The following is a 14,771-nucleotide window of genomic DNA, read 5'->3' as shown; positions in this document are numbered from 1 at the left end:
CCACTAGACTATTCCTCTCTCAGAACAAAAAAGAAGCTTTTGCCCATATGAGCAATCCTAATCCTTTGATTTCATCAGAGGTGACGGAATGCTTAGGTCCTTGGTGGTGGTAGCTACCACCTTTATGAAACTTCTCTCAAAAGAGAGGATTTAACCTGAGAATTTTGAAGCAGAGGATTTGATGCGAACAATTATGTACTGTCCAGAGTGGCTATGGTCTTTGCTGCCAACCTTGAGTCTATGAACTCAGCAACTAGGCATATTTTCTCTCATATTGACTTAAATTTGTCTTGGTTCAGCAAGTACAGGTTCTTTTGGCTATCACACCAGGACGATGTGGTTCTAGTCAATCAGGTGGTTGCCAATGAATCCCTGATGAAGCTTTGAAGTCCCTCAAAGGGTGTCTATTTTTCTGTCTGCAAGGCTTTTTGTTGAGGGTGATATCTTCGCATGAAAAAGATTTTGCTTGCTGCTGCCTCAAAACCAGATTTAATAGCTAGAACAGAAATAGGTAAGTTGGAAGTGCTAAACAGTCACAGGCAGAATCTGGCATAAAGGTTGAAAGAGAACGGCTGTCTGAGCTACACTGTTATTTGCAGGAAGAGAGGTACTACCCACACATCTGGAGGAGAGTTCAGGACCCATAAAAATGACTGGACAAATCATGAAAGTAATGGCATACAGCTAATTCAGTTACAGAAGGAAGCTACAACCATTCTGTGCTTGATTCAAAACAGGACAGACAAGACTATACTTGACTATCACAAGGAACTTCCTCTGAACCACAACCTCCAGAGTTCACTTTTAAAAGTTAGGAATATTCTTCTTTTGATAAGCATTAGCTTAATTTTATGCTTTTCTCCAACCAACAATTAAGACATGTTTTTGCTAAAAGGTTACATTTTATTGCAGTGCGGAACAGGGAGTTTTCTCTCAGTTTACTGCTAAACTGCACCCTCAGCTCTGACCATATTAACCTTTTTTGTCCAGATTAAGAATTAAGTTTTACATTTAAGATTGGTACTACGAAAAACTGCATTTTTAGCATGTCTAAAAATGTCCCAGTCTTTCAGTTTAAACATTTCATAGACATGAAAACACTCAAAGAAGTCTCAACATGAATGCTTTAAGAGGGAACACTGACATACTTTCAACAGGAATTACAAAATACACTGTATAAAACAGCTCAATAATTGCCCTGCAAAATATTTAATACATGATCATATCTACACACCAAAATAACATCAGGCACAACCATATCAAACCACCTACCACACTGGAAAGAGAATGACTGAAAGCTATTATAGTTCAACATGACATCTCTACAACATGTAGTCATGTACTGATGGTAAATTATGCTATAAAAAACAGACTGGAAGAATCAAGCTCACCTCTCTCAAATCCAGAGCTGCTTCTTTCTTCAAATTTATTTCCTAGTGAAGCTATAGGGAACAACAGACAAATAAGCTATAGCAGAAGAATCAACACAGGTATTACCACAGATTCATACCGATAATATTTTAAAAAGTCAGAAGGGACCATTATGAACTAGTCTGACTACCCAGATAGTCCAGACCACAGAACCTCAACCAATAACCAGAACGGAATAGGATGAGAGTAACCTGAACTTGGAGGCCTTTTTCAAACCTTTCCACTTCAGAGGTACTGCAGGCAAATCAAACAGAATTTTGGCCTGGCAATCAAGAGTACAGCTGTCCCAACATCTTGTGAAAAAGTGATGGACATTTTCTTTTCTTTTGGGGGTAGGGGCGGGAAGCAATAAACAAGTCTATGGCATGTCAACTCCATTTTTGGAGATAAACTCTAAAATCTTTGTCCTTCAGAGACCATTCCCGCAGGTACTATCTCAATTTACATACTCTAGCTCGGGGTCATCAAACTTTTTGGCCCGAGGGCCACATCTGGGTGGGGAAATTGCTTGCAGGGCCGGGACAGGGGATTGTGGTGCAGGGTGTGCAAGAAGGGGCTCAGGGCAAGGGGTTGGGGCAGAGGAGGGATGCGGGGCATATGAGTGGGTTCAGGTCAGGGGGTTGGGGTGCAATAGGGGGCTCGGGGCAGAGGAGAGATGCAGGGTGTATGGGGGGGGTTCAGGTCAGGGGTTGGGGTGCAGGAGGGGTGTGGGATGAAGGAAGGGGCTCAGGGCAAGGAGTTGGGGTGCAGGAGGGGGTTCAGGCTCCAGCCTGGCGCCGCTTACCTAGAACGGCTCCGGGGTGGCAGCGGCACACACCAGAGCCAGGCAGGCTCCCTGCATGCCAGCCCCGCACCACTCCAGGAAGAGGCTGGCACCACATCCCTGCGTGGCCCCTGGAGGGGGGTGGGGGGGGCACAGGGCTCCGCATGTTTCCCGCGCCATGGGTACCTCCCCCAAAGCTCCCACTGGCTGCGGTAACCCATTCCTGGCCAACAGGAGCTTTGGGGGAGGTACCCACAGGCAAGTGCGGAGCTCTCTGCTGCCCCCTCCCCCCCACACACACACCAGCTGCAGGGACCTGGTGTGGCCGCTTCCCAGAGAACATGAAACAACGGGTGTTACCATACAGACTGTAACAAGAGTGATCAGGAAAGGTGAGCTATTACAAGCAGGAGGGCGGGGGGCCCTCAGCTCTCGTCCCCAATGCACCTACTCCACTTGCGCTACAGTGATGACGACATCTTCATCATCTGGACCCATGGAAAAGAAGCCCTTGAGGAATTCCGCCATGATTTCAACAATTTCCATCCCACTATCAACCTCATCCTGGACCAGTCCACACAAGAGATCCACTTCCTGGACACTACAATGCTAATAAGCGATGGTCACATAAACACCACACTATACCAGAAACCTACTGACTGCTATACTTACCCACATGCCTCCAGCTTTCATCCAGAACACACCACACGATCCATTGTCTACAGCCAAGCTCTACGATACAACCGCATTTGCTCCAACCCCTCAGACAGAGACAAACACCTACAAGATCTCTATCAAGCATTCTTACAACTACAGTACCCACCTGCTGAAGTGAAGAAACAGATTGACAGAGCCAGAAGAGTACCCAGAAGTCACCTACTACGGGACAGGCCCAACAAAGAAAATAACAGAACGCCACTAGCCGTCACCTTCAGCCCCCAACTTAAACCTCTCTAGCGCATTATCAAGGATCTACAACCTATCCTGAAGGACGACCCCTCACTCTCACAGATCTTGGGAGACAGGCCAGTCCTTGCTTACAGACAGCCCCCCAACCTGAAGCAAATACTCACCAGCAACCACACACCACACAACAGAACCACTAACCCAGGAACCTATCCTTGCAACAAAGCCCATTGCCAACTGTGTCCACATATCTATTCAGGGGACACCATCATAGGGCCTAATCACATCAGCCACACCATCAGAGGCTCATTCACCTGCACATCTACCAATGTGATATATGCCATCATGTACCAGCAATGCCCCTCTGCCATGTACATTGGCCAAACTGGACAGTCTCTACGTAAAGGAATAAATGGACACAAATCAGATGTCAAGAATTATAACATTCAAAAGCCAGTCGGAGAACACTTCAATCTCTTTGGTCACTCGATTACAGACCTAAAAGTGGCAATTCTTCAACAAAAAAACTTCAAAAACAGATTCCAATGAGAGACTGCTGAATTGGAATTAATTTGCAAACTGGATACAATTAACTTAGGCTTGAATAAAGACTGGGAGTGGATGTGTCATTACACAAAGTAAAACTATTTCCCCTTATTTATTTCCCCTCCTACTGTTCTTGTAAAGTGCTGGAAATGGCCCACCTTGATCATCGCTACAAAAGGTTCCCTCCACCCCCGCTCTCCGGCTGGTAATAGCTCACCTTAAATGATCACTCCTGTTACAGTCTGTATGGTAACACCCATTGTTTCATGTTCTCTGTGTATATAAAATCTCCCCACTATATTTTCCACTGTGTGTATCGGATGAAGTAAGCTGTAGCTCACGAAAGCTTAGGCTCTAATAAACTTGTTAGTCTCTAATTTGCCACAAGTACTCCTTTTCTTTTTATGGATACAGACTAACACGGCTGCTACTCTGAAACCTGACAAAATATTATGAGGAATTTAAGTTGCAGTAAAATTGCAGCCACCATTAAAAGCCATAAAAGTTGAATGAAAAGCATTCTAGAAAGCTCTCTTAACCCCCACTTTATATTTTACAAATTTCCATTAAGACTGAAGTTTCTTACATAGCCTCGGCCCTAAAAGTCTTTGGAATAATTTCAACAAAAAGTCAGTCAAGTCATTTTGGTATTAGAGTGTGAGGGGAAAAAGCAGCATTTAAAAAAAAAAACCACACCTCATCCCTGATAGAGAAGAGAACCAAGGATGGAGCCCTATCTAAACCATATACATCTTATCAACATAACTTGTTCTCTTTACACTGATCACTCAAATCTACCTCTACCTGGAACCGTCCTCCCTTTGGCCAAATTCACATCTTGGCCTGTCTTTCTGACATCTCCTCATGAGTCTTTCAACTCAGCCTCTACATCACTGTCACCCTCAATCCAGTCATCCAGGCCCACATTTGGGTGTCAACTTCATGTTGCATTCTCTCGCCACACCTACACAACCAGGTGTGGTCAAAACCTTGTAGCTCTCTCTTACAAAAGATCCAAGACTCTACATACAGCATTTAACACACTCAGATCTCAACTGATGCCTATACACCTAATAAAAAGGAAACACAGCAAAGTACTTTCCTCTCTCCATACCACCAAAACTCTTGCCCATGTCATCATCTTATGCCTTGACTCCTAATCTGTCCCTGAGTACTGCAACCTTGTCTCTACATTTTAAAAATTGCCATTAATCTCTTCCTGGTTATGCCACCCTCTTCTGAATCCTTCCACAGACTCCCCATCTCCTCCGCATCCGACACCAGCTTTCCTTCTTTTACCATTTAGCCCTAGCCTAGCTAGCTATTCTATTAGCTTACTGCTACTTAAAGCACATTTGTTCCACACTAAGATTCCCAGCTTTCACTAGACACCAGTTAGCACAAAAGCATTTGAGGGAGGAACTTTCTCCAATGTAGCCCCAATGCCTAGCTGATGCTCTGTACCTCAAAATAGAAACCTGGAATCCCCGTATTCACCACTATCATATAATTATGATCCATTTTGTATTAAGTATGCCATGTTAAAAGTTTTGATCTGTTGAACATTAATATCTTGTTGGATTGCATGTGCCGTCATTATACATGAAGTTATAAAGTCAAATTGCCGTGTGTGTTACTGAAATATGTTGTCAGGTTGGGAGATGTCCACAGCCAACCAACCTTTCAATTGCAACAAAAAAAATCAGCCAAAAAAATATGCTCATGGCCCATTAAAGGAAATCTACTCTCCCAACAGCCATTCCTGAAACTTCTCAGGGCTAATCTACACTGACAGCGCTTTAACACGGCTTGTGTGGTCACGGCAGAGTGCTGGGAGAGAGGTCTATTTAAAAAAAAACAACACACACAAAAAAAGCCCAACCTCAACGAGAGGCGTAGCTACCAGCGCTGGTGCACTGTCTACACTGGCGCTTTATAGCGCTGAAACTTGCTACGGTTAGGGGGGTTTTTTCACACCCACACAGGGGGGGGGGGGGAAATCGATCTAAGTTACGCAACTTCAGCTACGTGAATAACGTAGCTGAAGTCAACGTACTTAGATCAACTTATTGTGGTGTCTTCACCACGGTGAGTCGACTGCTGCCGCTCCCCCGTCGACTCTGCCTGCGCATCTCGCAGTGCTGGAGTACAGGAGTCAACGGGAGAGCGCTCAGGGATAGAGTTATTGCATCTAAACTAGACGCGATAAATCGATCCCTGCCCGCCAATCCAGCAGGTAGTGAAGACATACCCTGAGACTCTATGCTGGTGAACAATATACTTATTTCACTGAAACCTCATCCTCTTCCTTCACCCCACTGCTTGTTTTGACCACTTGTTGCATTATATTTTGTCATAAACCAAGATTGTAAGCTCTTTGAGGCAGGGACTGTCTAAATCTTGCCTGTACGGCACCAAGTACAACAGAATTCTTATTCCCAATTAGGGCCTCTAGGAACTACTATAATACAAATAACTAATTTTAGTTTTCCTGCATTAAATATTTTCCTGGCAATTTGAAGTTGGTCCACTTTCCCAATCTTCCCCCTTCCCACCAGTAATTTGTTTCTACTGCAGCAAAGATGGATTCATGAAAAAACACTACATGGGAAAGGAAAACTCGTACAACAGGAAGAAGCCACTTACATACTTCCCTGCATATGTATAATAGCACTTTTCCAGCAGTGCGATACTACAAACTATTATGCATTCATGATTTTTTCAGATGACAAAACTACTATTGTGAAGGGTGCAAGTGTGATCACATTGATTAAAATGGACACATTTATTTTGAGTCATACAGCACCTTTTAAAGGTACAGAGGAAATAAAGACACATTAGCTCCTAGAGTAATAAAACATACTAGAGTTAGCAGTACCTTTCCATACAAAGTACAGTGAATACCTGACATTGCAACCAACCAATTTTTAATACCAACAAGTGTAAATGAAGTATCTGAGAGCTGTTACACTGACAGAAAGAAATATTAAATTAACCTACTTGAAAACTGAAGCAAACAAAGGAAGCAGATACCTTCATTTTGTCATAAGACAAAATGTAATTAAAGTTCTCAAAATGTTTTCACATTAAGCTACAACTATTCCACACAGACATCTGCAGCAACATTCAATGATAGATAGTATTAATAAGTTATCAGAGTTTACAAAATAAATTAAATTTCTTCTGCTCTCAGTAAGCAAGGATCAGTATATCTAAACAAGTACAAAAATTAATTTGTAAAAGCAAAAGTTCTGGGGCACCAGTACCAAGGCCTTTGTTTTTCATTACAAATTAAGAATTTACATGAATACAGCAGGACTTTAAACAAACATTAGATAATACAGAACTACCTCTGTTCCCAAAACTCCTTCCAGTACCAAACCCACCCCGCATGGGTTGACTTCTGTTAGGTCTCACACCAGCATCTGGGGGAAAAAAACAAAAAGAATTATTGATTCAGATAGCAATACATTAAGTTTTTCTATTCCAAAATATCCAAGTTAGGACTAGGCTATACCTACAGCCATGAGAGAGATATCAACAACCCTCAACTCAAGAAATAATCTAGTTACTAGCTATGCTAAGAGGAAACTCTTCCCTTCACTTGTGTCACAATATAGTAATGCATAATGGGCTAGGTATCAGATTTTGGTTTTGTCAGGCATCAAACAGACCACTTTTGATAGAGAAAACCAGACTAGATGGACTCTCAGTCTGTTCTAATAAGCGATTTTTTTTTTCTGAACTACCAAATTCAAAGTTGTTTAATTAAAGTGGTCACTGGAGACATTTACTTTAAATTGCCATGTGTACATTCCCAGATATACCAAGATATACCAGTCAATATGACTTCTGGGTGGAGTCATTTGTGCATGAAAGAGTGAAAGAAAATTAATCTTAATTTAGAAAGATGCAAAATGCGCATAATCAGAGCATTAAAAACTGCATTCTGTTATGTGTTAAGCTGCCCTATCAACAGCTTGGTGCTTTTACTAATTACCTGAACACTGCTCCTAATGTATATTGCCTTAGAGTTGGGATAGGGTGGATAATTTATGATAAAGTATAATGTTATTGGTGTAATTATTGCAAAATATTTTCTAAAGAAAGCTTGTATGCATCTGTACATAATTATTCAAAAGAAAAAAATAAAGCAGAACAAAAAACTTGTTACTTCATGAATAGAATGGAGACTCACTCTATGCTTTAAACTGCAAGCAAGCATAAAAAAAGCTAATGATTGCATTATAAGATATACTGTAAACCTAAACTACTAATGGAAAAAGTAAAAGTGTACATATGCAAAATAAGAATCACTACGTGCTGTAGAAGTAATGAAATCTTGGGGTCTTCACTACAGACGCCACTATGGCAGCTGTTACATTTTGTTTTGTCCAGGTTTCTCACTTCACTACTCTGAATTATAACAAGGTTCTACTTATTAAATGGAATGCAACTTGAAAAACTGTTTTAGCTACTACATCTATTCCAATCTCTCTGAAGATGTTTTGGATAAGTTTCTCTTCCCTGTGCTGTTTGAAAGAGACTCGGAAAACTGACTTAACTGCCATAAGAACAAGAACATAAGAATGGCCATACCGGGTCAGACCGAAGGTCCATCTAGCCAAGTAGCCTGTCTTCTGACAGTGGCCAATGCCAGGTGCCCCAGAGGGAATGAACAGAACAGGTAATCATCAAGTGATCCATTCCCTCCCACTCATTCCCAGATTCTGGGAAACAGAGGCTCGGGACACCATCCCTGCCCATCCTGGCTAATAGCCATTGATGGACCTATCCTCCAAAAATTTATCTGGTTCTTTTTTAAACCCTGTTATAGTCTTGCCTCCACAACATCCTCTGGCACAGAGTTCCACAAGTTGAGATAGCAGCAAGGTGTACCCTGATGGATGACCCTGCCAGGCCCTGTTTCAGATGTAGGAGGTACTCCAGGATGAGTGGTATAGACACCTGGAGCGGACGTGCACAATGCTGGGCACACCAGCAAGTGAACCTCTTCCACTTAGCTGATAAGTGGCCCTGGTGGATGGTTTTCTGCTTCCAAGCAGAACCTCCCTTCCTGGTTCCGAGCACAGGAGCCCCAATAGGTTTAACCATGAAGCTTCCAAGCCATGAAATGGAGGGACTGGAGGTCTGCGTGGTGAAGTTGACCGTGGCCCTGGTGTTGAGATCTGGGCAAAGCGGTAGCAGGGGTGTACACGGACATCTCCAGAAGTGTGCTGTACCAACGTTGGCGTGGTCATGCTAGGGCCAAAGGAATTCTCTGGTTTCAGAGTAGCAGCCGTGTTAGTCTGTATTCGCAAAAAGAAAAGGACTTGTGGCACCTTAGAGGCTAACAAATTTATTTGAGCATAAGCTTTCGTGAGCTACAGCTCACTTCATTGGATGCATTCAGACGAAAGCTTATGCTCAAATAAATTTGTTCGTCTCTAAAGTGCCTCAAATACTCCTTTTCTTTTGAGGATTATCTCTGCAGATTTTGAGCAGTACCTTGTGTACAACCAGGACCGGTGGAAAGACATACATGAGGCAGTCCCCCCAGGGTAGCATGAACATGTTTGAGAACAAGCCTGGGTTCCCCCCCAAAAGGAGCAGAACACTGGACATTTTCTGTTGCAAACAGATCTACCTGGGGAAACCCCCACCTTTGGAAATGGAATGTATGACATCTGCTGAGGTGATCCGCTAGTTCATTCTGCACTCTCGGGAGATAGGATGCCTCCAGATGGAGTGGAGTGGGCTATGCAGAACTCCCATTGCTGACGGCTTCTTAACACAGGGGAGAGGAATGGGCTTCACCCCGTTTATTGATGTAGAACATGGCAGTAGGATTGTCGGTCATGACTGCCACGCACTAGCCTTGTAGTCGTGACAGGAAGGTCTGGCAGGCTAGTCGCACCACCCTCAGTTCCCTGATATTGATATGGAGTGAGAACTCGTCCTGTGACCATAGGCCTTGTGTTTGGAGATCTCCCAGGTGAGTCCCCCCAAACCAGAGCTGACACGTCCATTACTGTGAATGGAGAGGGTTTGGGGCTGTTGGAGAACTCCTTCGCAGACTATCCAAGGGTCGAGCCAACAGAGGGACCTGAGTACATGCTCTGGCACTGACACCACTGAGTCAGGCTGTCGCACCCTGGGCGATAGGTCAAAGTGAGTCACGCTTGGAGTGGTCTGAGCCTCAGTCTGGCATGTCGGACCACGTAAGTGCATGCTTCCATGTGGCCGAGGAGACTCATGCACCCCCTCGCTGTCATGGTGGGGTATCTCGCCTAAAGCTTTGGATCATGTCTGTCATTGCTTGGAATCGGGTCTCTGGCAGGACCACCCTTGCTTGTATTAAGTCCAGCACCGCCCCGATGAATTCTATTCTTTGGGTCGGTGACAAGGTCGACTTGTTCACACTGAGGAGGAGTCCCAGTCTCTCGAAAGTAGATCTCACTCGTCCAACTTGAGACTCTACCTGCTCCCTGTAGCGCCCTCGTAACAGCCAGTTGTCAAGATAGGAATAAACCTGTACCTGCCTCCTGAGAAGAAAGGCTGCGACCACCGACATGCGCTTGGTGAACACCCGAGGGCCCGTTGATAAACTGAATGGGAAGGCCATGAACTGATAATGTTTGTGGTCGACCACAAACCACAGGAATCATCTGTGTGCAGGCCGAATGGCTATGTGAAAATACGTGTCCTTCATGTTGAGAGCAGTGTGCCAGTCTCCCAGATCCAAGGAGGGGATGATCGTGCTCAGTTAGACCATGTGGAACTTCAGCTTGACCAAGAACTGGTTGAGTCCTCACAGATCTAAAATGGGTCTGAGACCCCCCCCCTTTGCTTTGGGGATTAGGAAATAATGGGAGTAGAATCCCCTGTTCCTTAGCTCCCGAGGAACCTCCTCCACTGCCCCTATGGTGAGAAGTGACTGACTGCACCTCCTAGATAAGGAGTTGATTGTGAGAAGGGTCCCTGAAGAGGGACAGGGAAGGGGGGTGGGAGGGAGAGGAGGAGCAGAATTGGAGAGAATATCCCACCTCTACCATGCAAAGGACCCAATGGTCCGATGTTATTTGGGACCAAGCACGGTAGAAGTGGGATACCCAATTCACGAAGCACGGGGAAGGATCTGGTGTAGTGACAGGTACGCTGTCCTCGGGTGCACCTTCAAAAGGCCTACTTTGAGCCGGACAAAAGTTTGGTTGGGTCCTGGCCCTGACTGGGGGTGTGCCTGCCATTCCTTCTATAGAAGTCCTGTCTGAGTCAAGGAGGGTAGGAATGCTGCTGTTGAGGCTGCGGTTTGAAGTGTTTACGCTAGGCTGCAGGGGTGTGCATACCTAGCAACTTCATGGTCACCCAGGAGTCCTTCAGGATGTGCAGCTTGGAGTCCGTCTGCTCTGAGAATAACCCCGTGCCCTCAAACAGCAGGTCCTGAAGGGTTTACTGCACTTCCGGGGGCAGCCACTATGCCTGCAACCATGAACCCCTTCTCATGGCTAACCCCGATGAGAAGGTGTGGGTGACAGAGTCCATCACATCAAAGGAGGCTTGAAGAGCGGTTCACCCCACAGCCTTCCCTTCATCAATAATGGCCATGAATTCAGCCTGGAGTCTGATGGAATTAGCTCCTCCTTGAACTTCAACATGGAGGCCCACGATTTGAAGTTCTATCTGCGGAGGATAGCTTGTTCGGTAGCAATCCTCAGCTGCAGGTCCCTCGTTGAGCAGACCTTTCTACCAAAAAGGTCTAATCTTTTAGACTCCTTGGATTTCGGAGTCTGTCCTTGTTGGCCCTGCCTCTCCTTCTCATTGACCGTGGTCACTACTTGGGAGCAGGTCTGCAGGTGCGAGAACACGTCCCTTACATGGGACAAAGTACTTGCACGTCACGCCCCTCAGTGTAGGCAGGATCAATGCCGGGGTCTGCCACAGCACTTTGATATTGTTCTGTATAGTTTTATCAGGGGCAGAGCTACCCTGGAGGAACCTTCTAGTGTCAGGTTTCAGAGTAACAGCCGTGTTAGTCTGTATTCGCAAAAAGAAAAGGAGTACTTGTGGCACCTTAGAGACTAACCAATTTATTTGAGCATGAGCTTTCCTGAGCTACAGCTCACTTCATCGGATGCATACTGTGGAAGCTGCAAAAGACATTATATACACACAGAGACCATGAAACAATACTTAAGTCATTATGCAAGGTAGCCTATTTCCCCTTGTTTTTTCCTACCCCTCCCCCCCCCCCCAGACGTTCTGGTTAAACTTGGATTTATGCTGGAAACGGCCCACCTTGATTGTCATGCTCATTGTGGGGGGAGTGGTCAGTTTGGATGAGCTATTGCCAGCAGGAGAGTGAGTTTGTGTGTGTGTTTGGGGGGGGGGGGTGAGAAAACCTGGATTTGTGCTGGAAATGGCCCACCTTGATTATCATGCACATTATAGGGAGAGTGGTCACTTTGGATAAGCTATTACCAGCAGGAGAGTGAGTTTGTGTGTGTGTTTTTTTGGGGAAAAAAAAGGGGGGGGGGTGAGAAAACCTGTATTTGTGCTGGAAATGTCCCACCTTGATTTTCATGCACGTTGTAAGGAGAGTGGTCACTTTCGATGGGCTATTACCAGCAGGAGAGTGAGTTTGGGGGGGGGGGGGGGGCGGAGGGTGAGAAAACCTGGATTTGTGCTGGAAATGGCCCAACTTGATGATTACTTTAGATAAACTATTACCAGCAGGAGAGTGGGGTGGGAGGAGGTATTATTTCATGGTCTCTGTGTGTATATTATGTCTTCTGCAGCTTCCACAGTATGCATCCGACGAAGTGAGCTGTAGCTCACGAAAGCTCACGCTCAAATAAATTGGTTCGTCTCTAAGGTGCCACAAGTACTCCTTTTCTTTCTTCCAGCGTCAGTATATCGACCATGGGGTCCTCTGGCTCAATAGCCTGTTCCGCCTGGAATCCCATGTTGCGGGCAATTCTGCGCAAGAGGTCCCGGTGCGCGTGGTGGTCTACCGGGGGATGTCCCGAGGCCGAAGTTCCTGCAACCGCGTCGTCCAGGGACAAAGATGAGGAGGCTAGAAGCGATACCGGGTTCTCCTGACCATCCAGCTCTCTAGCCTCCTCCTGGTCAATGCCTATGGGCTCTGCGCTGACTGTTATCACAGCAGGGGTAGTTTGGCCGGCTGTCAGGGCTGTTGCCACAGTTGCTTCAACTGTGTCCTAGACAGGCTGTGGGGCCTGTGCTGGCGTCGATTCCTATCCCCGAGGTGCCGGGCGATCTTTGTGTGGCTGGGGTGCTTGAGCTTCCAAGATTACTGACCGAGAGCCCCTGGAAAATGAGCCCTGGGCCTGGTGATAAGCCCAGGGAATCCAAAAGGGCCATCGAGGCTGCGGCTGCGAATGTGGAGACATGCCGCCGGTGCCTCATTTCTGTTCCAATCCAACCTGCACCTGCTGCAGCATGAATAAAATGAGTTCCCGTCTGAGTCAGACGATGCTGATCTAGATTGTGATGACCATGGTGGTGCCAAGTGGTACTGAGCTAGGACAGGTGCCGCTCCGCCAGGACTGAGCACGGGGTCCCGAGCTGGAGAACGGTGCCTCGGTGATGGTGAACCTTTGCGGGACCGAGGTGAACGGTGCCGTGTCAGAGAAGATGATCGCTGCATCATGGCCGGCTTGCATCTAGATGGCACCACAGGTGGCAGCACTGGAGGCTTATCCCTGATAGCCAGAGGTTGAGTCCCTGGTGGCTTCAAAAGTTTCTGGGATAAAGGGGGACTCCAACTTCTCCACCTGGCACTGTCTGTCCGGGGAGTTGCTAGGCGCCAGGCTCAACAGTCCCCCTGGGGGGAACCGAAGTCAACAGTGCCAACTCCTGGTCCTTGGGCGCTGAGTGCTCCTTCATGGGACCTATTGCTCTTGCACCTGGCACCGCCTTCGGCACCCAGGAACAAGCCCTGTCCATCTTCTTGTGCTGCTTGTACGGCACTGGTGAGTGCAAGCGGTGCCTGGCTATCTGCACCGTTTGCAGTGCTGGGAAGTGCCGGTGCCGAGGGTCTCTTGAATCAGAGTCTTTCGTCGGCGCTGTGTCGTGCACCGAGGCTGGAGCACTCTGCACCGACACGCTCAGTGCCAGATCCCAGCGCTATGTGGCAGGCTATGGATGGAGAGCGGACTTCATCAGAAGTTGTTTCAGACGGAAATCCCTCTTTCTTCGTCCTAGGGTGGAAAGACCAGCAGATTTTGCACCTGTCTGTTTGGTGCTCTTCCCCCAGACGCTTCAGGCACGTGTCGTGGGAGTCACCCAGTGGCATGGGCTTACCATGGGTCCCGCAAGGTTTAAACCCTTGGCCCCGAGGCATGCCCCAGCGCCGAGGAGAGGTATGGGATAGGGGAGGACCCTGTACCCTAACCCAAACTACTCTATACACCATGTACACGAAACTAAAACTAACTACTAACTGAAACACAGACTAAGACTGCAGACTAAAGAAGAAAGCTAAGGGAAGCACTTGCTAGGCAAGCAAACACAGTTCCATCGGCCATCACAGAGAGTAAGAAGGAACCGAAGGGGGTCAGGTCGGCAGGGTCATATATTGAGTGCCATGAAGGCGTGACTCCAGGGGGCTCCATAGCCGACCCAACGGGAGCTGCTAAGGGGAAATTTTCCAATGACCGTGCACGCGGCACGCACACACCTGACTGGAACGGACGTGGACAAGCACTAGAAGAAGTAGCAGCTTTTCTCGCTGATCCATCCCATCTTCCATTTCTTCGAGGCTTTCTGCTTTCTCTTAATCACCTGTTTGAGATGCTTGCTTGTCTGCAGCCCTTCCCTACAAATTTTTCCCCTTGCTTGGGATGAAGACTTCAGATAATTTCTGCAACTTCGACTTCCAAGCCTCCTCCACATTCAGATCCTTGAGTTCTTCAGTCCAGTCTCCTTCCCTAATGAAGTCCCTTCATTTTTTTTGAAGTTTGCCCTTTCGAAATCAAGGACCCTAGTTGCAGATCTACTGCCATTTATCCTTCCATTTAGGATGTTGCCACCCCTCCAAGGGAATGCGCCATAAGTTACTGACATCAGCTTTTAAATGAGGTCACAGCAGGACTGGATGCACACA

The 14,771-nt window shown here is 46.4% G+C and overlaps 1 protein-coding gene across 4 annotated transcripts in view; it reads right to left on the bottom strand.

Annotated features, from left to right (window-relative positions):
- The window catches only part of DDX4 (DEAD-box helicase 4), a 104,522-nt gene that overhangs the window by 73,290 nt on the left and 16,461 nt on the right, over window positions 1–14,771 (bottom strand). For all 4 annotated transcript variants that reach the window (XM_074953950.1, XM_074953952.1, XM_074953953.1 and 1 more), the window contains exons 4-5: window positions 6,997–7,071; window positions 1,392–1,442 (exon numbers count right to left, since the gene is read on the bottom strand). In XM_074953950.1, coding sequence (XP_074810051.1) covers window positions 1,392–1,442; window positions 6,997–7,071 — 126 coding nt within the window. The remainder of the gene's footprint in view (window positions 1–1,391; window positions 1,443–6,996; window positions 7,072–14,771) is intronic.

Source organism: Natator depressus, chromosome 5 (genome assembly GCF_965152275.1).
Source record: "Natator depressus isolate rNatDep1 chromosome 5, rNatDep2.hap1, whole genome shotgun sequence".
Taxonomy (NCBI): domain Eukaryota; kingdom Metazoa; phylum Chordata; order Testudines; family Cheloniidae; genus Natator; species Natator depressus.
Note: the sequence above shows the minus strand (reverse complement) of the source record. Positions and strands in the feature narration are given on the sequence as shown.